A 25,044-nucleotide genomic window follows, 5' to 3' on the forward strand; every position below is an offset into this window, starting at 1 on the left:
CCCAAGATAAATGTTTCTGAGATACCAAAAATATTGGTTTGAATTTTACCTCTTGCCAATATTTTCAGAGACTAAGAGGAACATTTTCTTGGACTTCTTTGAAGAGATTTTAATGTTGATTATTTATGAAATGATTTATGAGGGTTTCAACTAACCTCAATTCAAATTGCATAAACATAACTATGATGATGACATGATGAGATGCAAAGACAAACAAGGCTAATCTAGGGCTGTGACACATTTCCTCTGCCATGGGAGCAGCTATCTCCATGGCGAGGGCTTGACGCCCTGCCGGAGCAAGTTCCTCTTTAGCAGGCTCAGCATCCACGGCGACATCCTTGCCAGAAGCCCCAGGGGGCTCGGCGGGAAAGTACTTGCCAGGACCTGATTTCCTCCGCTTGTTCTACCGTGTCGACGGTTCGATGGATGGCTGAGTTAACCGGAGCAAAAAGGTACCTGGTTCCACAGGTAGCTTGAATGCAGCATGCTTCGACAGGCAATCGGCGATGTCGTTCTCCGCTCGGGGAACATGCTCCGCTTGGATACCGTCAAAGCGCTCCTCCAGCTTCCTCACTTTTGGGGAACGTAGTAATTTCAAAAAAATTCCTATGCACACACAGGATCATGGTGATGCATAGCAACGAGAGAGGAGAGTGTGTCTACATACCCTCGTAGACCGAAAGCGGAAGCGTTATCACAACGTGGTTGATGTAGTCATACGTCTTCACGATCCGACCGATCAAGTACCGAACGTACAGCATCTCCGAGTTCAGCACATGTTCAACTCGATGACGTCCCTCGAACTCCGATCTAGCCGAGCTTTGAGGGAGAGTTCCGTCAGCACGACGGTGTGGTGACGATGATGATGTTGCTACCGACGCAGGGCTTCGCCTAAGCACCGCTACGATATTATCGAGGTGGATTATGGTGGAGGGGGGCACCGCACATGGCTAAGAGATCCAAGAGATCAATTGTTGTGTCTCCAAGGGGTGCCTCCCTCCCCGTATATAAAGGAGTGGAGGAGGGGGAGGGGGCCGGCCACCCTAGGCGCGCCCCATGCGGAGTCCTACTCCCACCGGGAGTAGGACTCCCCCCTTCCAAGTGGGAGTAGGAGAGGAGAGGGAAGGAGAGAGAGGGGGAAAGGAAAGGGGGGGCGCCGCCCCCTCCTTGTCCAATACGGACTAGGGGGGAAGGGGGCGCGCGGCTGCCCTTGGCTGCCCCTCCTCTTCTCCACTAGGGCCCAATAGGCCCATTAGTCTCCCCGGGGGGTTCCGGTAACCCCCCCGGTACTCCGGTATATGCCCGAAACTCCCCGAAACCATTCCGGTGTCCGAACATAGTCATCCAATATATCGATCTTTATGTCTCGACCATTTCGAGACTCCTCGTCATGTCCGTGATCACATCCAGGACTCCAAACTACCTTCGGTACATCAAAACACATAAAATGATAATATAACCATCATCGAACTTTAAGCGTGCGGACCCTACGGGTTTGAGAACTATGTAGACATGACGGAGACACGTCTCCAGTCAATAACCAATAGCGGAACCTAGATGCTCATATTGGCTTCCACATATTCTATGAAGATCTTTATCGGTCAAACCGCATAACAACATACGTTGTTCCCTTTGTCATCGGTATGTTACTTGCCCGAGATTCGATCGTCGGTATCTCAATACCTAGTTCAATCTCGTTACTGGCAAGTCTCTTTACTCGTTCCATAATACATCATCCCGCAACTAACTCATTAGTTACAATGCTTGCAAGGCTTATAGTGATGTGCATTACCGAGTGGGCCCAGAGATACCTCTCCGACAATCGGGGTGACAAATCCTAATCTCGAAATATGCCAACCAACAAGTACCTTCGGAGACACCTGTAGAGCACCTTTATAATCACCCCGTTACGTTGTGACGTTTGGTAGCACACAAAGTGTTCCTCCGGTAAACGGGAGTTGCATAATCTCATAGTCATAGGAACTTGTATAAGTCATGAAGAAAGCAATAGCAGAATACTAAACGATCAAGTGCTAAGCTAACGAAATGGGTCAAGTCAGTTACATCATTCTCCTAATTATGTGGTCCTGTTAATCAAATGAAAACTCATGTCTATGGCTAGGAAACATAACCATCTTTGATCAACGAGCTAGTCAAGTAGAGGAATACTAGTGACACTCTGTTTGTCTATGTATTCACACAAGTATTATGTTTCCGGTTAATACAATTCTAGCATGAATAATAAACATTTATTATGATGTAAGGAAGTAAATAATAACTTTATTATTGCCTCTAGGGCATATTTCCTTCAGTCTCCCACTTGCACTAGAGTCAATAATCTAGATTACATAGTAATGATTCTAACACCCATGGAGCCTTGGTGCTGATCATGTTTTGCTCGTGGAAGAGGCTTAGTCAACGGGTCTGCAACATTCAGATTCGTATGTATTTTGCAAATCTCTATGTATCCCACCTGGACTTGATCCCAGATGGAGTTGAAGCGTCTCTTGATGTGCTTGGTTCTCTTGTGAAATCTGGATGTTGTTTTTGGGACTATCGTTACACTTAATGAAATCCCAAGATCAGGAAAACATGATCAACATACAACACTTGAGCTAGTCCTAGAGGCAAGACTAAGAATCAGGTTTTACTGTTTAACATTCCACACATGCTTATGAGTTTTTCTCTGAATCACATATCCCAGAATCATAGTAGTTACAGCATAGAATATTAACTCTTAATTATAAATGTGAAAATAAATAATACAATATTATTGCCTTTAGGACATATTTCCAACAATTTTGTCGTAAGGGGAGACGGTAGTGTTTGTGACGTCAAGGGACGGGAGATCCCAAAGCATACAAGTTTGCATACAAAGCTAGTGTCGATGAGGCAATTTTTAGGCTTTAGGTCTCCATGGGTGATTCCTTTTTGTTTGTTGGAGTAGAGGAAGATAAGCCCCGTGTAGATGTTGGCGACCATTCTAATACGCATCCTCCAAAGAGGGGCTCCGTTTGGTGCTTGCACTGCAGACAATCCTCTAGGCTTCCATTCTACCAGAATTCAAAGACTAATGCGTAGGCGTCCCTGCACACTCCTATTACAGTGACAAGGTCAGATGTCTCTTCTTGCAAAGTGTTTCTACCTGTAATATGCAGGAAACATATACATTTAGATGCACCATTCTAGTTTTTCTAATCTGAAAACATTTCTTACTGCTAATATGATGCCATGACAATATGTTTGCAAGAATAACAAAAACTACCTCATCATTGAACTCTTTATCTCATGTTGCATCCTCATGGTTGAGTTTTTTTGTGGCACAATATTGTGATAGATAAGTCTCTTGTAGACGGTTCCGCACCCACCATCGATCCCCAATCTTCCTAGAGCCATGAAAGTTGTTTGTCGCATCTTTTATCTCCGTGTAGGTGAACTATGTTAAGGAAACAATGCTACTAGAGCCGAATACACCATTCCCATTTGTTTGATGCATCTCTTCAGCTTGTCCAACAACATGCACTTTCTCGCGCTGCAATTTTTCTTGTAACAATTGAATTAGGGAATTCATCTGGAGAGGCTTTTTCCACAGTTCTTATCTTTTCTCATTTTCCTTTTGCAATTCGTTGCATATATGGTGGCCCTCTTATTCGAGGCTAGTCTTTTCTCTTGCCAATCTTTCATCTACCTCCTTTCTTTCTTTGAGGAATGATTTTTCTCTTGCTTGGAACTACAAGAAAACAATTTTCTTGCTTGAGAGACACATTTACCAAGTAACATAAATTTGTTTTTGGAGAGGCTTTTTCCACGGTTCTTATCTTTGCTCATTTGCCTTTTGCAATTCGTTACATATGTGGTGGCCCTCTTTTTCAAGACCAGTCTTTTCTCTTGCCAGTCTTTCATCTACATCCTTTCTTTCTTTGAGGAATGATTGTTCTCTTGCTTGGAACTACAAGAAAACAATTTTCTTGCTTGAGAGACACATTTACCAAGTAACATAAATTTGTTGTTACTCGCAAAAAAAGAATAAATTTGTTGTGTTTAGGGGAGAAAGGGTTGGAGATACACACACTCACACATAGAGACAAAGACACACACACGCACACACATTAGATTAAGGAAACATAATTGATAAATAAAAAGTAGGTGGAGGAGGAGGGGATGGAGGTTGAGGTGGAGGTGGAGGGTAGCGGAGGCTTTCAGATGGCGTCAGTGCTGGCGAAGCACGTCGCCGCGAGGGCCAAATCGCTACAGAGCTGGCAGACGTCGTCTCAACGCCGCCATCCTCATGGTCCCTGATTTGGCTGTGGAGGACATTACCATCGCATAAATTGATTGCGGACTAGCGTGAGGTCGCTGCCAACTGTTTCCTGCCAACACGAGGTGTGAGACAGAGGAGATGCTTCGCGACCTCGGTGACCCGACGACGATGGTGGCGATGACAAGCACCACCTGATGGGGAGTATGCCTGTCGGCACCCACGACCACGAGGCCTTTGGGTCCAATGTCATCGACATCTCCTCCTCCGACGAGTAGCACAATAATTTATCTAGCTAATCTTGTACAAATTCTAGTAGTTGTGGTACCAATGAATAGATGTAGCACTAATGAATGACATCTACCTATTTGTATAATTAAGCACTGCAATCTATCTAGGTCGAAATTTTTTTGTGGGTGATTTGTGCGTGGGGGGGGGGGGGGGGACTGGGAGGAGATGTAGAGGTTTGGAGCACTAACCTTACTCGTTGAGATTATAACGGTGGTGGCCGTGCCCACGGTCGGCCATAGCAAGTCAGCGAGCACACACAACACGACAACTGCTTGAGGGTTGGCGTCGCAAGGGATCTGAGATGTAGGGGTGACCCAAGACTGGGATGAATGAGGGAAATAGATATAAGTGAAGTGATCGACCACATAGGCGGATATAGCTACAAAGCCTCCTCTAATACTTACGAACCGGAGGCCGTTAGGCATTCAAAACCGCCTCCGTGGATTATTATTGGCGGTTTCAAATTTCCAAACCCTCCGTGGCGAAAATAGCCGCCTCCACTGAAATATTAGAGGCAACTTTGTTCTGCTCGATCACAACCACTTCTGAGGGCCGTTGAAAATGCTTTTTTTTCTCTATTAGTGAATTTTCGCCTGGGAGTGGAACGATTACTAGTACGAATGAGTGAGCTCGCTATAACCCCAAGCTCGCTACGGCTCAATTCTCCGCGTCCACAAGGAGCTCCATCCAAAGCAAGCCGCAATCCACTGAGCCCAACCCCCTTGCAGCACGCCAGCTAGCAAACGTAGGAGGGGCGCCACCATCTGCCACCACTAGCGAGATGCGCCACATAGAGCACATCCGACGCCATCAAGCCACCGCGTCCCACACGCCCCTGCAGCGTTCTTGCATTTTGCTCCGCCACCGCACCCCTCATGGAGTGTCGTGGCCCCGATGGGCAATTGCACCCGGCGACACCGCTCCCTTTCGAGGAGGGAGGGAAGGCCTCTTAGCCGCCAATGCCCTCTGCGCTTCGCCCGATGGAACCCATCGGCAACTGCGAGAGGAGGACAGGAGAGAGGAGACGCCGAAGGCTGAGGCGAGGGTTCGCCACATCGTCGGCGCTCACAGGAGCAACGAGGCATCCAAGTTGAAAATTTCTTAAATTGTGACGGCACCCACCAACAGAATCCAGCTTCCTCTCTCAGAGCAGCACCATCTTTCCAAAATGCATGTCATGAGAACCAGGCGGGCTCATGCACCATCTGAATCTAAATTTTCCTGAAATGGTATATAGAATATAACTTCCACCACCCAAGTGTGAAGACTATATCTCACTCAACTGAATTTATCCATTGTTTTTTTGTTTCTTCATTCGTTTATCTCCATTTTTCAGTTTTCTAGGTTTTTCACCGTGTTTCCTTGTTTCTTTCAATGTTTTTCTTTTCTTCTTCTTCTTCTTTTTCATCTGGTTTATTTGTTTCTTTCTCGGTTTTCTTTCATTTTCTTTTGTTTCTTTGTCAGCTTCCATCGGATTTTTTTTCATTTTCTTTGGGTTACTTTTTTGGTTTTATCGTTTTTCTTGGTTTTCACAATTGTTCCACTGTTTGTCATCGATTTCTTTTGCTTCGGTTTTTCTTGGTTTTCTTTCGTTTTTATATTATTTTTCACTATGTTCCACTGTTTTGCATTGGTTTCTCTTTTTTTCCTGTTTTCTTTTTCTCTTTGGTTTTCTTTGTTTTTATACCTTTTTCATACACATTGTACATTCTCCGTATATAGCAGGAACCCTTTTTTATACACAATTATTATTTTTAACACACACGATTAACTTTAAAAATATATATATTGTGAGATGTTTTTTCATACAGATTGTACATTCTTTGCATACATTTGGAACATTATTTTATACTCATTTAACATTTTTCAAATATATGTTTAACATTTTTTTCATATATTTGTTTTGATGGCTAATTTTTTTCTTCACTGGTTTATCTTCGTTTTTCTGTTTTCTAGGGTTTTCACCGGTTTTCTTTGTTTCTTTCTCGGTTTCTTTCCTTTTCTTTGATTTTCATTTGTTTCTTTGTCAGCTTCCACCAGATTTTTGTTCGTTTTCTTTGGGTTTCTTTTTTGGTTTTATCTTTTTTTCTTGGTTTCCACAATTGTTCCATTGTTTGTCATCAATTTTTCTTGGTTTTCTTGGGTTTTTATTTTATTTTTCACTATGTTCAACTGTTTTGCTTCGGTTTCTTCGGTTTTTCTTTTTTTTCTTTTTCTCTTTGTTTTTCTTTGTTTTTGTACCTTTTTCATATGCATTGTACATTCTCTGTATATAGCAGCAACCCTTTTTATCCACATTTATTATTTTTAAAATACATGATTAACTTTAAAAATATATATGTTTTGAGATTTTTTTCATACAGATTGTACATTTTTGCATATAGTCGGAATATTATTTTATACTCATTTAACATTTTTCAAATATATGTAATATATGTTTAACAATTGTTTCTCATATATTTGTTTTGATGGCTAATTTTTTATACAATTTGTACAATTTTCATATACATTAGAAACATTTTTCTTAGACACGTTTAACATTTTTCAGATACATGATTTGTTTTTGCAGATATCGTTTTGATGTCTACTTTTTCTCATACAGAATGACGTTTTTCGTATACATAAGGGGAAAAAAATCTTATACACGTTTACCATTTTCCAAATACATATTTAACTTTTTTTTCCTTTAGATATATGTGTTGATGTCTAGTGTCATCTCAGAAGATTCAGCAACCAAGCACATTTGGTTTTCAGCTCCTCCTAGCAAGGTGTGCATCCATTGCATGATTTCCGGTTCTGAAGGTGAAGAAGAAATGGTGCAGGCTGCAGGTTATGCCCTTCCATCGCTGGATTCGGCCCGTGGCTATGTGATTCTTGCGCTGTGCATAAATACGGGAGGGCACCACCCGGCCCCTACCAACGGCCCAACCGCCTCCCCCACCAATCCTTCAGACTCCCGCCAATCCCAACGGCCGCTTCCATGGCGTCCTCCTCCTCCTCCTCGCCGGCCCCCGCCCCCGCCTCGCCGGCCCCCGCCCCAGCCGCTGCCTCTTCCTCGCCGACCCCCGCCCCCGCCTCGCCGGCCCCTGCCCCCGCCCCGCCGATGCCCGACCTACTCAACGACACCGCTTTTCCGCCTCTGGGTACCACGCCACCGCGCCCTCCGAGGAGCGGGAGAACTGCGCGGCCGCTGAGGAAGGCCAAGGACCGACGGGAAGGAGGGAAGACTCCCAGCTACTCCTTCGATGGGGACAGCGTCAAGCTCTCGCTTGACTCGCTCTGTGGGCGAGCGAACGATACCACAGCCGACGCGGCCGAGGGGGGCGATACCGCGGCGGAGACCGCGGCCTCCGACGAGGAGCTCGATGCCGAGGCGGAGACCGCGGACGCCGAGGCGGGCAATACCGCGGCCGCCGACGACGAGCACGATCCCGAGGCGGAGAAGACCTCGGCCACGGCCGACGCGGGTGATACCGCGCCGGAGACGAGCTCTACCGCGGTGACGATCTCGGCGAGGCCGCCGATCTGTGCCTCTCCGGGAAGCTTCGCCGCAGCGGCGGCACTTCTCTCAGGTGCGGATCAGTTTCAGGTTCAGCCGAGCCGAAGTTCGTGTTGATTTCTTGCGTTCTTGCCGGCTAATTGGAGCAATTCGTTCAGGGGCGCCCACCCTTTCGCCAGCTGCGCAGGCGTTCGGCGGCTACATGTTCGGGACCACCTTCGGCGACTTCTTCCAGGACCTCGAGGCGCTCCAGGGCGAGCCGCGGGACGTCGAGGCGCTCCAGGTCGAGCCGCCGCCGCTCTACTACCAAGAATTTGGATTTCGTTTTGCAAATTTTACCGTCCCTAGACGAAATAGGAGAAATCCGGTAATTTCGGATTTTTTCGGAAAATTCCGGACGAAAAGACTAAATCAAAATTTGAATTTTTGAACAAAAAATGAGCGAAATTTGGACGAAAAACGACCGAAATTCTACCAAAAATTGAAATCCTGCAGCAAATGAAACAAATAAGGATCTTACAGAATTGCAACTAGCAATTGATTGCTTGCACGCATGATACGCTTCAGTTGCAGCAAAATCCAATCACGCTGCTCACTCGTGGTTCCGTTCCGGCCGCCAGCAGCGCACGGATGCCGCACGCAAGTCCTATGGCCGACGGCCGAGCTATGGCCATACTTGCACTCGTCGCTACACCAAGCTGCCGGACAGAAGCATATGGAACGGTCAGCTAGCGCCCGGTGGCCGAGAGGAGGCGGCGGCGCGAGCACATCTGGATCGGGAGCGAGGAAGGCGCCGCCGCTAGAAGTGATGACGTTTAGGTTTTGGAGCCTTATTCAGGCCTTTTACTTTGCGGGAAGGGCTATCCAGGCTGGGCCGGACACTGGAATGGGCCAAAAAAATCAAATAGGGCCGAAAATTTTGGCCGGCTGACATATCTACCCGCACTACAGGAAAATTCTGGTTTCCCGTGTGTTGGGCATCTCCAGCCGTTGGCCCCTCACGAGGGGCAAAAAATCACCCCTTGGAGGCGCACCGGCGCTAAACCGCGCACTGGGGGCGTGATGCCCCCAGTCGCGGCCCTCCACGGAATTTTTAAAAAGTCAAATACGGCGCAAACACGATTCAAATTTAACGCAAACTTCGGCGAGTTCGTTCAAATTTAAACATACTTTACAAAAAAGGAAAAACTACCGCGGGCTACCCCTGCCGTCTCCCTCGCCGCCCGCCTCGCCGCCCGCCCACGCGGTTCTACATGCCGAGGAGGCGGTAGAACCGCGTGTAGTCACCGCCGTCGTTGTCGTCGTCGTCGTCGTTATCGTCGTCGCCCCCGCCGACGCCTCCGCCGTCCCTGCTGCATCCATCCCCCGGTTGGCGCGGCGGGTTGGACGGTCCGGGGGCGTCGTCGTCGTCGTCGCTGAGGACCATGACGCCGTGCTCGTCCTCGCGCCCACGCTTGCGGGCGGCGATCTCCTCCAGGGCCCGGCGCTGCCTGACCATCTCGTGCGGAGGTAGTCGTCCCGCGCCCACCGCAGGGCGTCCTCGTCGGAGAAGCCACGCCGGGCTATCTCCTCATACTCCACGGGGAGGCCGGGCTCCGGCTTGGGCTCCGGCTTGGGCTCGATGAGGACGAAGCGGCCGGTGGGGGAGGCGTTGTCGCCGATGCGGACGCCGGAGCTGCGGGTGCGCGCGCTGACAGGCGCGCCCTGGGGCTCCGGCTTGACGGGGCGGAGGTGTAGGCAGGGGGAGCCACCGGACGAGGAGGAGGACCCCCCGGTCTTCATGCGCCTCGGGGTCCAGGAGCTTCCCCGGCGGTGCGTGAAGGACGGGGGAGCGGGGTACTCGAGGCGCGGCGTGTTGCCACCCTCGATGTACTCGAGGACGGCCTCCAACGTGCGCCCGGGCACGCCCCACCACCGACGCCGGCCAACAGCGTTGAGCCTGCCGGAGGGCTCGACGCTGTTGGTGGCCTCGAGCTGCTCGGCGTGACGGCGGCGGAAGTAGGGCTCCCAGAGCGGGCTGTCGGGGACGTACCGTGGCCCCTCCCTCGCCGCACGCGGCAGGGACAAGCGGATGCGTGCGATCTCCGCACGCTGCGCCACGCCGGTGGGTATCGGGGGCACCGGCACGCCGCCGGCGCTGATCCTCCACGCCCCGGGTACCCGCATGTCCGGCGGGACCGGGTACTCGGCCTCGAAAAGGAGGCGAGCCTCGCTCTCGTGAAGATGGCGGCGGCCGAAGCCGTTCGCCGCCGCGCCATCGCCTGGGAAGCGCTCGGCCATGGGTGCTGGAGACGGCGAGGGAGAGGAGAAGGAAGAACGACGACGGCGAGAGAGAGGCGAGGGAGGAACGGCGACAGCGAGAGAGTACGAGTCGCCGAGTGCTCTGGGGCGCGTCTTATATAGACCGAGGCGCCGCCCGTGCGCGAGCCGCCGTGAGTACGCGTGGTGGGCGAGGGAGGGCGAGGGACGCGCGTCATCCGGTCTTCACTGCGCCGCCCGTGAGGCATCAATGGCGCAGGCTGACCGGCGCGGCAGCTTTGGCATTGATTCGCCGCAGGAAACGAGGCGATGAGGACGACGAAGGGCCGAGAAGAGAGTAGAGTCGCTGACGCGGCGGGCCCGCGGCTGTTTCGCGCCAAAATAGTTCGCCCCGGCGCCCCCGGGCGCCCCCCAGCGCGCCGGGTTCGGCCTGGGTCCGCCGGCGCTGTTTTCGGCCCAAGCCGGCGAAAATCGGGCTCCTGGGGGCGCGACTGGGCCGATTTTTCAGCACCGGCGCAAAAAAACGCCTGGGGAGGCCATCCTGGGGGCGCGGCTGGAGATGCCCTTAGCCTATAGACCGAGTGCTTTTTTTCGGGCACCCGACTTATGTTCCTCTAAGCCGAGTCTCGAGAAAAAAACACCCGGTAAATACGAGGAACTCGGCTTATGGTCATCTATAAGCCAAGTTTCGCAAAAAAGCTCACGGCTTATATGAAACACACGATATCTATGGGAAAAGGCACCCGGCTCACACACTCGGCAAAGACATCTGCCACGTGTCTGCAACGGCAGTGGTTGACGGTGCCGTCACGGAGCAGCCTATAAGCCGTGTGCCAAAACAAGCACTCGGCTTATAGGACATATAAGCCGTGTGTCCGAAGCAGGCACTCGGCTTATAGGATATATAAGCCGTGTGCCCGATGAAAGCACTAGGCTTATATTTTTATGCATTTTTTTCGACGCGTAACATTTGTGTGAAATTAGTTTAAGATGGTTTTCATTGCATTTATATTTACTACTTAATTAGTATTATTATTCTAAACTATTTTTTGAAAACTAGTTTTCATGGATTTTATTTGTGAAATTCTTAATTTAACGCCACTTTAATATTTTCATGACTCTTTCGACACCCTAGCGTACCCGCCACCACACTTCTAGACGTCTAAGAGGCCCCAATGCAAGATTTGGCGGCATGGCTAGCCCCCGGAAGCCGCCGGTCACAATCGTAGACACGCGAAGATCAATCCGCATAAAGTGCCCACGCCGCATAAAGTGTTCAGATATTTCTGCATCATAAAAAATTATGAAAAATTACCATCCGTCCTATATCACATGTGCCCACGCCGTGTAAGAAAATCATGATTTTATCGCGCTCCGAGTGTTCAATAATAATCATGCCGCACCGTTATCGCAGAACGTTTACTATACCCTGTCATCGCTGTCTTTGAGGGGGGCCACACCCGGAGCCGTGTGCTGCCTCCTCAGACATGCCACCGCAACACCTTAAGGCGTGTATGAGGGCCCCATGTAATGATCCGGTGGCATTGCTACCCCCCAAGGCCCCTATCCCGCCCAACCCTGAAGCGGTTGACCAGGAGATCTTACCCTTTAACTTTCACCAGACGGGCTTTGACTAATGGACCTCTCCACCCGGTTGTGGTAGGTTAGTCCATAGGAACACTTCGGAACAAGGTCCGGGCCAAACCCACTGCAAGATTCCCTTAGTGTCGACCCGACACGGCCGTTTCCCCCCTCCAGGTGCCGGCGGCGCCGCCGTCCGTGAAGGGGTCACACTCCGAAGACGTGTGCCGGGTGTTGGCACCCGCCACCACACTTCTAGACATGTGAGAGGCCCCGACGCAAGATTTGGCGGCATGGCTAGCCCCCGGAGGCCGCCGGCCACAATGGTAGACAGGCAAGAGCAATCCGCGTAGAGGGAAGTGTTCAGATACTTCTGCATCACCAAAAATTATGAAAAATTACCATCCGTACTATATCACATGTGCTCACACCGTGTAAGAAAATCATGATTTTATCGCGCTCCGAGAGTATTCAATAATATTCACGCCGCACCGTTACCGCAAAATGTTTACTATACCATGTCATCGTCGTCCGTGAGAGGGGCCACACCCCGGAGCCGCATGCTACCTCTTCAGACATGCCACCACACCTTAAGGCATGTATGAGGGCCCTGCGCGATGCTCCAGTGGCATTGCTACACCCCAAGGCCCTCGTCCCGCCAAACCCTGCAGCGATTGACCAGGAGATCTAACCCTTTGACTTTCGTCGGACGGGTTTTGACCAATGGACCTCTCCACCCGATTGTGGTAGGTCAGTCCATAGGAACACTTCGGAACAAGGTCCGGGCCAAACCCGCCGCAAGATTCCCTCCGTGTCGACCCGACGCGGACGTTACCCTCCTCCAGGTGCCGGCGGCGGCGCCGTCCGTGAAGGGGGTCATAGTCCGATGATGTGTGCCGGGTGTTGACACCCGCCACCACACTTCTAGACATGTAAGAGACCCCGACGCAAGATTTGGCGTCTTGGCTAGCCTCCGAAGGCCGCCGGCCACAATCGTAGACACGCAACAACAATCCGCGTGGAGGGAAGTGTTCAGATACTTCTGCATCACCAAAATTATGAAAAATTACCATCCATCCTATATCACATGTTTCCACGGCATGTATGAAAATCATGATTTTATCGTGCTCCAAGTATTCAATAATATTCACGCCGCACCGTTACCGCGGAACGTTTACTATACCGTGTCATCGTCGTCCGTGAGGGGGGCCACACCCCGGAGTCGCGTGCTACCTCTTCAGACATGCCACCACACCTTAAGGCATGTATGAGGGCCCCGCACGATGCTCCTGTGGCATTGCTACCCTCCAAGGCCCTGTCCCGCCAAACCCTGCAGTAGTTGACCAGGAGATCTAACCCTTTGACTTTCACCAGACGAGCTTTGACCAACGGACCTCCCCACCCTGTTGTGGTAGGTCAGCCCATACGAACATTTCGGAACAAGGTCCGGGCCAAAACCACCGCAAGATTCCCTTCATGTCGACCCGACGCGGCCGTTACCCCCCTCTAGGCACTAGTAGAAAAATGGTCAAACGTGAAGCACATTAGTGCCGGTTCATTAGTGTCGGTTCCAACGGATAGCCGGGCCGCTTTCATTAGTACCGGTTCGTGGCGAACCTTTAGCACCGGTTCGTGCTACGAACCGGTACTAATGAGAGTGGTGGCAGGATGTTGTCAGAGTGGGGCCCCTCCAGCACCTTTAGTACCGGTTCGTGCCACGAACCAGTACTAAAGGTCGTCCTATATAAACCCTTCGTCCACCAGCACTCTGTTCTTCCCCCTTTCCCCTCTCCGGCCCTCTCCTCTGTTCTTCCCTTCTTCCTCTCGAGTTCATCACAAAATTTGCCCAAAATTTGTCAAGATTTGAAGGCCCTCATCCATTCAAATGATCACAAAGGTTAGCAACTTTGTCCTTTCATCTCTCATTGCTAGATTAGCTCTTGCATTGGTTTATATAGTGATTAATTTGTGAGTTTAGTAATTTGGGAGGATATATATATATGTGCTAGTATTTGATTTATATGCAATTTGAGGTCAAAAATAACACTTAGTTTGCATATGTAGGTGTGGTTTACTTAGTGCCTTCTAAATCTCCATCGTAGCCACCGTCGATCGCCCGCACCGTCCCGTCGCTGAAATTTTATATAAAAATTGATGTTTGTGTGATTTGGATATATAGTTACTCGTATAATTATCTTACCCGTACGTTGTTTGTTATACATATAGTGCCATGGTTTTGATATCCGTCCCCGTCGGCCCTAGTCGTTGTTATGATTCGGATGTGGTATGTATATTCTCTTTTAAAACTAGTTGCATTTCGTTTTTATGACAAATTATGCCCATCAAGTTGACATAGAAATTTTTTCTAGGAGGTATCTGAACTGGAAATTCCAACCGACCCTATTGCCGAGAGGTTAAATTTAGTTGAAAGAGAAAACGAGTACTTGAAAGAAAAATTGAAAAGAATTGAGGGGGAGAAGATGGAATTGGAGTTGCATGTTGCTGATGTCGTTGATGATCACAAGATCAAGATGGAGAAAATGCGCTTGAAGATTAGAAAGATTAGAAAATATGCCATCGATAGTGAGGCTTGGTATCATTATGCTGTTGGATCCATTGTTACCTTAGTTGCGATCTTGATCGTATTTGTTGTTGCATTTAAATGCTTTAGCTAGAGAGTTATTTGTTTGTTGCATTTAAGTGTTGTATGAACTTTATGTATGAACTTGTATTAATTTGGTCTATTCGGTGTTGTGTAATGAAGATGAGCCGGCAATGGATGTACGATGACCGATGCTCTCCCCAGTTCGTTGAGGGCGTGCGTACTTTTCTGCTTGCGGCTGAGGCAAACAAGCGGGCGGATGGTTTTATGCCTTGTCCATGTGCTCGCTGTAAGAATGGTCACAATTACTCTACGTCAAGAACCATTCACGTCCACCTGTTTAAGACCGGTTTCATGCCCCATTATAATGTTTGGACCAAGCACGGAGAAAGAGGGGTTATGATGGAAGACAATGAAGAAGAAGAGGACGACGACAACTATCCTAGCCATGGGTTCCCTGAATACGATGATACAACAATGGGGGAAGAAGCTGAGCCGGTAATGCGGGAAGAAGCTGAGCCGGCAATGCGGGAAGAAGCTGAAGAAGAGGCATCAGATGAGCCCGTTGATGATCTAGGTCGGGCCATTGCCGATGCAAAGAGAAACTGCGCAAGTGATTTGGAGAAGAAGAAGTTGTAGCGCATGTTAGAGGATCACAAAAAATTGTTGTACCCGAATTGCGTAGGTGACAAGAAAAAGCTGGGCACCACACTGGAATTGCTGCAATGGAAGGCAGAGAATGGTGTATCTGACAGGGGATTTGGAAAGTTGCTGGTAATGATAAAGGATATGCTTCCAAAGGACAACGAATTGCCCGAAACAAAGAGCATGCCAAGGCGATGCGATGGCACAGAGAAGACCGTAAGAAAGACGGAAAGTTGAGAGTACCCGCTGACGGGTCGCAGTGGAGAAAAATCGAAAGAAAGTACGGGAAGGAGTTTGCAGATGACGCAAGGAGCGTATGGTTTGGTCTAAGCGCAGATGGCATTAATCCTTTTGGGGAGCAGAGTAGCAACCATAGCACCTGGCCTGTGACTCTATGTTTGTATAACCTTCCTCCTTGGTTGTGCATGAAGCGGAAGTTCATTATGATGCCAGTGCTCATCCAAGGCCCTAAGAAACTCGGCAACGACATTGATGTGTACCTAAGGCCATTAGTTGAAGAACTCTTACAACTGTGGAATGGAACAGGTGTACGTGCGTGGGATGAGCACATGGGGGAATAATTTGACCTAAAGGCGTTGCTGTTCGTGACCATCAATGATTGGCCTGCTCTCAGTAACCTTTCAGGACAGACAAACAAGGGATACCGCGCATGCACGCACTGTTTGGACGGTACTGGCAGTATATATTTGGCTAATAAGAATGTGTACCTGGGACATCGTCGATTTCTTCCGAGCAGGCATCCCGTAAGAAAGAAAGGCAAGCATTTCAAAGGTGAGGCGGATCACCGGACGAAGCCTCGCCACCGTACTGGTGCTGATGTACATGATATGGTCAATGATTTGAAGGTGGTCTTTGGAAAGGGTCCTGGTGGACAACCTGTTCCGAATGACGCTGACGGACGCGCACCCATGTGGAAGAAGAAATCTATATTTTGGGACCTGCCCTATTGGAAAGACCTCGAGGTCCGCTCCGCAATCGACGTGATGCACGTGACGAAGAATCTTTGTGTGACCCTGCTTGGCTTCTTGGGCGTGTATGGGAAGACAAAAGATACACCTGAGGCACGGGAGGACCAGCAACATATGCACGGAAAAGACGGCATACATCAGGGTCATGCAAGCTATGCTCTTACCAAAGAAGAGAAGGAAATCTTCTTTGAATGCCTGCTCAGTATTAAGGTACCGTCTGGCTTCTCGTCGAATATAAAGGGAATAATAAACATGGCAGAGAAAAAGTTCCAGAACCTAAAGTCTCATGACTGCCACGTGATTATGACGCAACTACTTCCGATTGCATTGAGGGGGCTTCTACCGGAAAACGTTCGATTAGCCATTGTGAAGCTATGTGCATTTCTCAATGCAATCTCTTAGAAGGTAATCGATCCAGAAATCATACCAAGGTTACAGAATGATTTGGTGCAATGTCTTGTCAGTTTCGAGTTGGTGTTCCCACCATCCTTCTTCAACATCATGACGCACGTCCTAGTTCACCTATGCGAAGAGATTAACGTTTTGGGTCCTGTATGTCTACACAATATGTTCCCCTTTGAGAGGTTCATGGGAGTCTTAAAGAAATATGTTCATAACCGTGCTAGGCCAGAAGGAAGCATCTCCAAGGGCCGTCAAAATGAGGAGGTCATTGAGTTTTGTATTGACTTTATTCCTGACCTTAAGCCGATTGGTGTTCCTGAATCGCGGCATAAGGGCAGACTGGATGGAAAAGGCACGCTAGGAGGGGAACAAATAATATGTATGGACGGACATTCTCTCACTGAAGCACACTACACAGTTCTACAGAATTCCGCCTTGGTGGCTCCGTATATGGATGAACACAAGAATTTGCTACGCTCCAAACACCCGGAGCGGTCTGATGACTGGATTACACGTGAACAAACCAGGAGTTTCGCCAGCTGGTTGCAAGCACGTACCATGCATGACACCTCTATTGAAGATGACATGTACTTGCTGTCCCAGTTACCATCTTCGAATATAATGACTTTCAAAGGGTACGAGATAAATGGTAATACATTTTACACGATCGCCCAAGATAAGAAGAGCACCAACCAAAACAGTGGTGTCCGCTTTGATGCAGAAACCAAGACGGGAAAGGAAACATATTATGGTTATATACAGGACATATGGGAACTTGACTATCGACGTGGTTTGAAGGTCCCTTTGTTTCGGTGCAAATGGGTCAATATGACACGAGGCGGGGTAACGGAAGACCCGCAGTACGGAATGACAACAGTGGATCTCAACAATCTTGCGTATGCAGACGAACCATTCGTCCTAGCCAATGATGTGGCATAGGTTTTCTATGTGAAGGACATGTCTACCAAGCCAAGAAAAAGAAAAGATAAGGAAGCGAATGCATCGTACGATGAGTCAAAGCGGCACATAGTTCTTTCCGGGAAGAGAAACATCGTGGGAGTGGATGACAAGACAGACAAGTCAGAAGATTATGAAAAGTTTGATGAAATTGCTCCATTCACAGTGAATATTGACCCGAGCATCCCGTTAAATGATGAAGATTTTCCATGGCTACGACGCAAAGGGACACACGCGAAGAAAAAGTTTCACACCCAAAGATCTGGGATGTGATCGGCTTAACTATCATCACTTTCTTCTGTGTTTCACACCCAGGAGGGAATCTCTGTAATAGTTAGGGTAGCTAGTTATGTGTTTTGGCATTTGAAACGCGAAGAAATTTTATGTACAAGCAAATTCTTTCATGCATTTATTGATTTTTTTCAGCTAAATGACCCTGAAATTGAAAAGCATTTCAAATGAACTCAGAAAAGGATGAAAGTTGGCATGGTATCATAATTTCACCCACATAGCATGTGCAAAAAAGTAGAGAGGGTTACCGCAAAAACTGGATGCACTTCGTGTACAAAATGGACAATCTGTTTCGAAGTATCAAGGTTTCGGATGAAAACTCATCCGTTACAAAGGCATTTCATTTTTAAATAACTTAAGCATTACCAAATTGAATATAATGATAAAACACACTAATATTAAACATAAGAAAAAAGAATCACTGGAAAATGTATTTTTAAAGTTAAGTTATTCACAAACTAGTGATTCACACAAATTTCAAATAATTCAAAATTTAAACTATTCAAATTTAAAAACTACCGGCACTAACTGAAAGTTTCTAAAAACTATCAAAAATATTCACAAAGAAACTCTAAATACAGCAAAAAACAACTAAAAATAAATAAAACAAAATAAATAAAGCAGAAAAGAAAAAACTAAATGAAAAAAGCCCACCTACCGGGCCACAGCGGCCTGCATACGACTAGAAACCCAACCTGTTGTTGGTCCAGGATGCAGGCCCGCAAGCCCAATAGGCCCCATAGGGCAGAGTAGCAGAGGTAGGCCCAGAAGGCCTGCTTTAGAGAGGAGCTCGAGACAGCAGCGACAGCGGGGCTTATAAGCAGGTGTGAGCGCCCTTCGGCTAGCGAGGTGGGACTAAACTTCTGCGCCCCTCGCCTGGCAGCGCACCCCCTTTAGTACCGGGTCGTGGCACCAACCGGTACTAAAGGGGGGGCCTTTAGTACCGGTTGGAGCCAGGAACCGGTACTAAAGGGGGGTGCTTCCCCCCTCTTGGCATGGCCAAAACAGGCCTTTAGTACCGGTTGGTGGCTCCAACCGGTACTAAAGGTGTCCCCTATATAAGAAACACTTCGAAAATTTTCAGTTTCTCATCTTCCACTTCTCTCTGCCGCCGCCCCGTCCCGCGCCGTCGCCGTCCCCGTCGACTCCGCGACGCCCCCGTCCTCATCGCGTCGTCCCCGTCGACTCCGCGGCACCCCCGTCGCCGTCCCGGTCGCCGATCCCCTCGCTTCGCCGTCGCCGTCGCCTTTGGATCGACCTCGCCCTCGCCGTCGCCGTCGCCTCGACCTTGCCCGCGCGCGCTGTGAGCCCCTCCCCCGGCCCCTCTCCTCCCTCTAATCGATCGTAGCGCACACCGGCGCCGGCGCCGACCGTAGCGCACCCACACGCGCGCGCACACACACACACTACATGCACACACACACACACACACTACACACACACTAGACGCGCACACACACACAATTTTTCTGTTTTTAGCTTTTAGTTTTTTCTATTTTTCTGTTTTTCATACAAAGTTTTAGATGAATTAATGAATTAGATTAGATTAATGTCAAATAGTATGTAGAAATGTTAGTTATAATATATATAATGTCAAATGTTATAGAAATGTTAGTTATATAGAAATGTTAGAAATTTTGGAAATGTTAGTTTTAGCTAGCTAGATGAATTAGATTAATTTCAAATTGTTAGACGATGATCGATGTTTTTTTAGTTTCTTATATTTTTAGTTATAAAATTTAGAATTTGCATATATGAAATCATCACAATCCATCAGTTAAAAAATGTTACTTTACTTTTGCGGCATATAGTATTTTGTTGTCGACGATGCCCGGCCCGCATCCTCGCCGTCGACACGTCCGCGACGACGTCCTGCTTCAGAGGACCCATGTCCGGGACTGGGCTCCGCCGGGCTGGCACTGGGAGGTGCTACCTTCAGGGGCGCGACGCTTGGTGAGGAACCCGGCCCCGGGTCCCGTCGTCGACCCTCATCTCCTTTGGTGGCATTCGCGTGGGCCACTTTCGGTGCGGAGGGAGCCGGCCCCGCCGGAGGTGGTACGTCGCCATGTCAGGGAGGAGGACGAGCACGTCCATCGCTACATGGCTGCTATGGACGTCAGGTTCTCTAATACCTGGCAGGTTCTTTGGGGAGATCACCCGAGCTATGATCCAGTGATGGTTCCTTCTCTTTGGGTGTCCATCGCCCGCACCTCAGGAACCGCGAGTGGCCTAGATTACTCTGTAGTATTCGATCTTTATTAGCTTGCTAGCTAGCTAGCTAGTGATGTATTCAATATTATATCTATTATTCGAGATGATGTATTCGAGATTATATCTATTGTTCGAGACGATGTATTCGAGATTATATCTATTATTCGAGATTATACTAAATTGTTTTATATTTCTTTTGGCATAGTTAAATAAAAGCTATGGCGGACAATACCGACAGAGAGAGAGAACAGACCATGTTCGATATCATACGCGGGCCAGATGATGATCAGAATGAAGAAGATTTTGACAGCTCCGAATTTCTAAACAACACCGGAGAGGGTGATATGATATTCGATCGCGACGACCGAGAAGATGAAGTCATGAACTACGACGAAGAACATGTTGATCCTGAAACAACAAACACCGGCGAGGTATATATATTTATATAAGCAGGAATCTGGTGATCATCGCATGTTTTAAATGAGTTGAAGATATATTAACGAATCGATCTTTCTTCTTTCAGCCATCCGGATCGAGCAAATCTTCAGGCAAAAGGACAAAACGAGGCCCGAATAAAAAGTTGAAGGAGGGCGTAAAGTACAATATCGAGGCATTCAAACCTAATGGCGAACCATTAGCGCCTAAGAAGATTGCGGACAAGTTCGTTTGTCAATGCGGAGTTCTTGTGAAGGACCAACTCCCGATCTCCCTTCAAGAATGGAGAAAGCCGGCAAATCCACGTCCAGATGTTACTTTTGTCGACGAGAATCAAAAAAATCTGCTTTGGGATACTCTCATGGAACATTTCACCCTACCAGATAATTTCACAGAAGCAGACGTGCGGAAAGTCAAGGATGCTGCTTTTAGGAAGATGGCGGTTGCATTCAAGAACCACAAGAGAATGACGTGGGAGAAGTACGTCAAGGGAGGAAGGAAGACTCCAGTATTCGAGGGGATACTAGAGAATCAAAGTGCTCATTGGGACGATTTCATGAAATTCAAGGATTCAGAATTAGCTAAGGAACGGTCGAGAATAAACAAGAAGAATGTCGAAAAGAAGGATAAGTTCCATAAGCTGGGGCCAGGTGGCTACGCGGTGGCAATGCCTACATGGGATAAGTCTGAGAAAGAGATGGAGGATGCAGGTGTCACTCCAGTTACTAAGAGCTGGCCCCCCAGGTGCAGGACTTGGTTCTATGCGCATGGGGGGAGTTGGACCCGAAGACAGGCAATGTTTCGACGAAGGCATGTCTGAACGGAGCCGACGATGCGCTACTTGTTGCAATAGAAGAGGCTCGATCGGGGGTGTTCCAGCCCAACAGAGAGAACGACGAGCTTACGCGTGCCCTGGGAAATCCTGAACACCCGGGAAGAACACGAGGCAAGGGCGCTATTCCGTGGTATGAGGGGTTTTCGGATTGGAACGCCGACTACAGAACCCGTGCGAGAAAGAAGATTGCGGAGGAGAAGAAGAGGAAGATGGAGGAGGAGCAAAGGAAGCTCGACTATGAACGCCTTCAAGGCCTAGAAGCAAGTCAAGCGGAATTGGCAGCTAAATTCCAGCGGCAGCAGGAGCAGATCGACTCACTTAGCCAGCAGAGGGGGTCTCAGCAGCTGCAGCAGCTAGAGGATGATCCAGCATTGGATACCACCGCCCCATCCATGCCGAGAAGCAGCATGGGTTCCGCCCCGGGCAACGCAGTAGTGCTGGATAGATACCCCGTGGATGACATCACGGAGAACACTAACTGCGAGCTACACATCAAAATGAAGAACATATCCATGAAGGTGGCGGACGCCGTTGCTTTTTCAAATTCCCCCGAGGCAACCTTCCATTGCAACCCGATTCCAGCGGGCTATGCTCGTGTCTTGGTTGATGAGGTGGTGGACCAATATTCGGGGCTAGAGCTTGACATTCCTGGAGGTGATGAGGAGCACACACTCGGAGATGCCAAACATCGTATCATCCTATGGAGAAAGGATTGCATCATTTTTCGAAGGCCACCGACACCGCGTCACCCGATTCCTCGTCGAAGTCCGCCACCGAGTCAACAGACTCCCGCTCCTCCAAGTCCACCAACGCGTGAGGCCACTCCTCCTCCTCCAAGTCCGGCAAAGTGTCAAGCCACTCCTCCTCCAAGTCCGACACAGCGTCAGACGTCCACTCCTCCTCCAAGTCCGGCACAACCTCAGGCCACTCATCCTCCAAGTCCGGCACAGCTTCAGGCCACTCCTCCTCGTCCAACTCAGCCCCGTCAGCCGTCTCCGCCGCCTCAGCAATCGCAGAAGAGACACCCCGCAGCTATGGTGCGTAGCGGTACCAGTCGAGGTCATGGTACAGGAAGTACAGGCGGAGGCAAGCGATATAAATATGGTCCAAACCTCACTACTCCTCTTCCTGTGAGGGCTTACGACAGGACCGAGGAGCAAACCAATGCCATAGTGCGGGCAGAAGTCGACGCCCATTTTGGACCGAAACCACCACCGCCGCCAAGGGATAAAGTGCATGTGGAAGTAGTTGACCACTTCATTCGTATGGCTCAACCACCAGCTCCTAAGCCTGTTGACACAGACTATGAGCGCCACATCAGGAAGTTACATCGACAACGTCTACAGAAGGAGGCGAGCTCGAGCTCGAGCAAACAACAAGCAGCTGTCAAAAAATGCGGGAAAACCGTTGCCCAGCTGGGAGAACAGGCGGCGCAATCGACCCCCCCCCCCCCCCCCGCTTGTTGTGCCGCCAACAACACGTGACAGTACGCGCGCCCAATATTATTGTGGCCAAACAGTTTACGTTCCCGAGGTGGGCGATGTGGTAATAACCCAGGAGCATATAATGCAGGCTGAAGAACTCAAGATCACTGTTGGACAACTCCTCGAGATCGAGGACATGCCTGGGATTACAGAGGAGGAAATAAAACGGAAATATGTCTGGGGCCAACCTTTGGTCGAGCCAGAAGATGTCAAGAAGCTCCCAACGAGAATGTATGAATTGCATCAATGGTACATGGACATTATCAAGAGATCCGATCGAGAGTCCCTCATGGTGTATGTCAAGAAGGATCATTACTACCATGAGAAAGTTGTGGCCGTTGAGTATTCTGAACTGTTTCAGTTATACAATCAAGACGCACTCGACAAATCTATCGTCAGTTGCTATTGTCTGTAAGTGATTTCTTTCTGTAATTTAAGTCTCAAGCTAGCTGTAGTGATCCTTTTGATCAATCATTACCTGTAATTATCCTCACTATATTCTTTTCTGTGGTATTATGCAGGATGAAGATGTATGAAATGAGAAAAGGTGGACGCTATGGCATTGGGTTCATTGACCCAAACACCGTTAATCAATACACATGGAAAATAAGCAAGTATTATGAAAAGCAGGTAGAGGACAGCATGCTAGAGTTCTTGAAGCGCCTCAAATACAACGAAGATATACTACTTCCTTACAACTTCGAGTGAGTCACAGTTTCTTGTACTACAAATTCTCTGTTTTTTCCTACTAGCTAGCTACATGTTTTTGCTTACATATGCCCGCTTAATTAAGACATGCAAACGTGTGTGCATGCAGATTTCACTGGATCTTGTGTATCATTAAAGTTGACGCCAGAACAGTTGAAATACTGGACTCGCTACTCAAAGCAAATAGTGACTACAACATCTTGTATGGGATAGTCAACAGGTAATTTCAATCATTATTAACTATATATCTCGGCCTATTTAGTTCGTCATTTCATGATATGAACTATTTAATAACCCCTTTATTCATTTTCTTTGTCGGCGGGCAGGGCTTGGGCAAGGTTCATCAGCGTCACGGAAGGCGAATGGAAACCACAGCTGAAATGGTTTCGATCCAAGGTAAGTAATTAAGTAGTACTAGCTAGCTAGCTGCCATCTCTTTAATTATCATGCTTGATTAATTATTATCTGATCAAATTAAATTCCATTCTCGTAATAAAGGCCCTGAAGCAGGCGCAGGGGACTAATCTGTGTGCATACTGCGTTTGCGAGAACATTCGCATGATGGCGTCCGAAAGGAGCAGATCTCAAAGATGGGAATGGGTACGCTTGTCAGAACACTATTCACAATTTTTACACCATTATCGATATCTAGTCACACAACTAATACACATGCATATTGATCTCCTTCTTAACAGTTCAAAGAGGTGCGGGACAAGCTCCTAGAAACGGAGCGCGTAGAAGCACTTCAAGAGGAAATAGCGGGATTTTTGCTCGACCAGGTCATAAATCCGAAGGGAGAATACTATTACCCGCTACCGCCCCCATCGAACAGGTCATGAACCACTTCCAATTGTCATCGTGCTCCGAAGGCACCAATTAGGCTAATGCCACTGGCTCCGAAGGCAACATGCATATGTAGGAGAAATTGTATATAGCTATACATGTGTATATGTGTAAATTAATATGGTGGTTTGTGAGACATTGATGATATATATATGATTGGTTCTACTAGAAATTCTATTTATATATATATGCATAACGTGTACAAAGTGTAGTACCGTAAAATACCAGCAAACGAAAAAGAATTAAAATGGAAAACACAAAATTAAATGAAAAAGAAATCATAAAACCAAAAATCCCCCAAACATTTTAGTACCGGTTGGTGTTACCAACCGGTACTAAAGGGCTCCCGGCCCCCGGAGCTGGCTCGTGCCACGTGGTTGCCCTTTAGCACCGGTTCGTGCTGAACCGGTACTAAAGGGGGGGGGGCCTTTAGTGCCGAAATGTTAGTGCCGGTTCCGAAACCGGCACTGAAGGGCCTTACAAACCGGTGCTATTGCCCGGTTCTGCACTAGTGAGGTGCCGGCGGCGGCGCCGTCCGTGAAGGGGGTCACACTTCGAAGACGCGTGCTAGGTGTTGGCACCCGCCACCACACTTCTAGACATGTAAGAGGCCCCAGCACAAGATTTGGCGGCATGGCTAGCCCCCGAAGGCCGCCGGCCACAATCGTAGACATGCAAGAGCAATCCGCGTAGAGGGAAGTGTTCAGATACTTCTGCATCACCAGAAATTATGAAAAATTACCATCCGTCCTAT

The 25,044-nt window shown here is 48.4% G+C and overlaps 1 protein-coding gene across 1 annotated transcript in view; it reads left to right on the forward strand.

Annotated features, from left to right (window-relative positions):
- Nucleotides 1-5,923: 5,923 nt before the first annotated feature.
- The window catches only part of LOC125515901 (uncharacterized), a 44,826-nt gene continuing 25,705 nt past the window's right edge, over nt 5,924-25,044 (forward strand). The window contains exons 1-4 of the mRNA XM_087527886.1: nt 5,924-5,966; nt 7,525-7,922; nt 7,986-8,121; nt 8,207-8,341. Of these exons, the coding sequence (XP_087384012.1) occupies nt 5,924-5,966; nt 7,525-7,922; nt 7,986-8,121; nt 8,207-8,341 (712 nt within the window). The remainder of the gene's footprint in view (nt 5,967-7,524; nt 7,923-7,985; nt 8,122-8,206; nt 8,342-25,044) is intronic.

This window comes from Triticum urartu, chromosome 6A (genome assembly GCF_056163025.1).
Source record: "Triticum urartu cultivar PI428250 chromosome 6A, HENAU_Tu73, whole genome shotgun sequence".
NCBI lineage: Eukaryota > Viridiplantae > Streptophyta > Magnoliopsida > Poales > Poaceae > Triticum > Triticum urartu.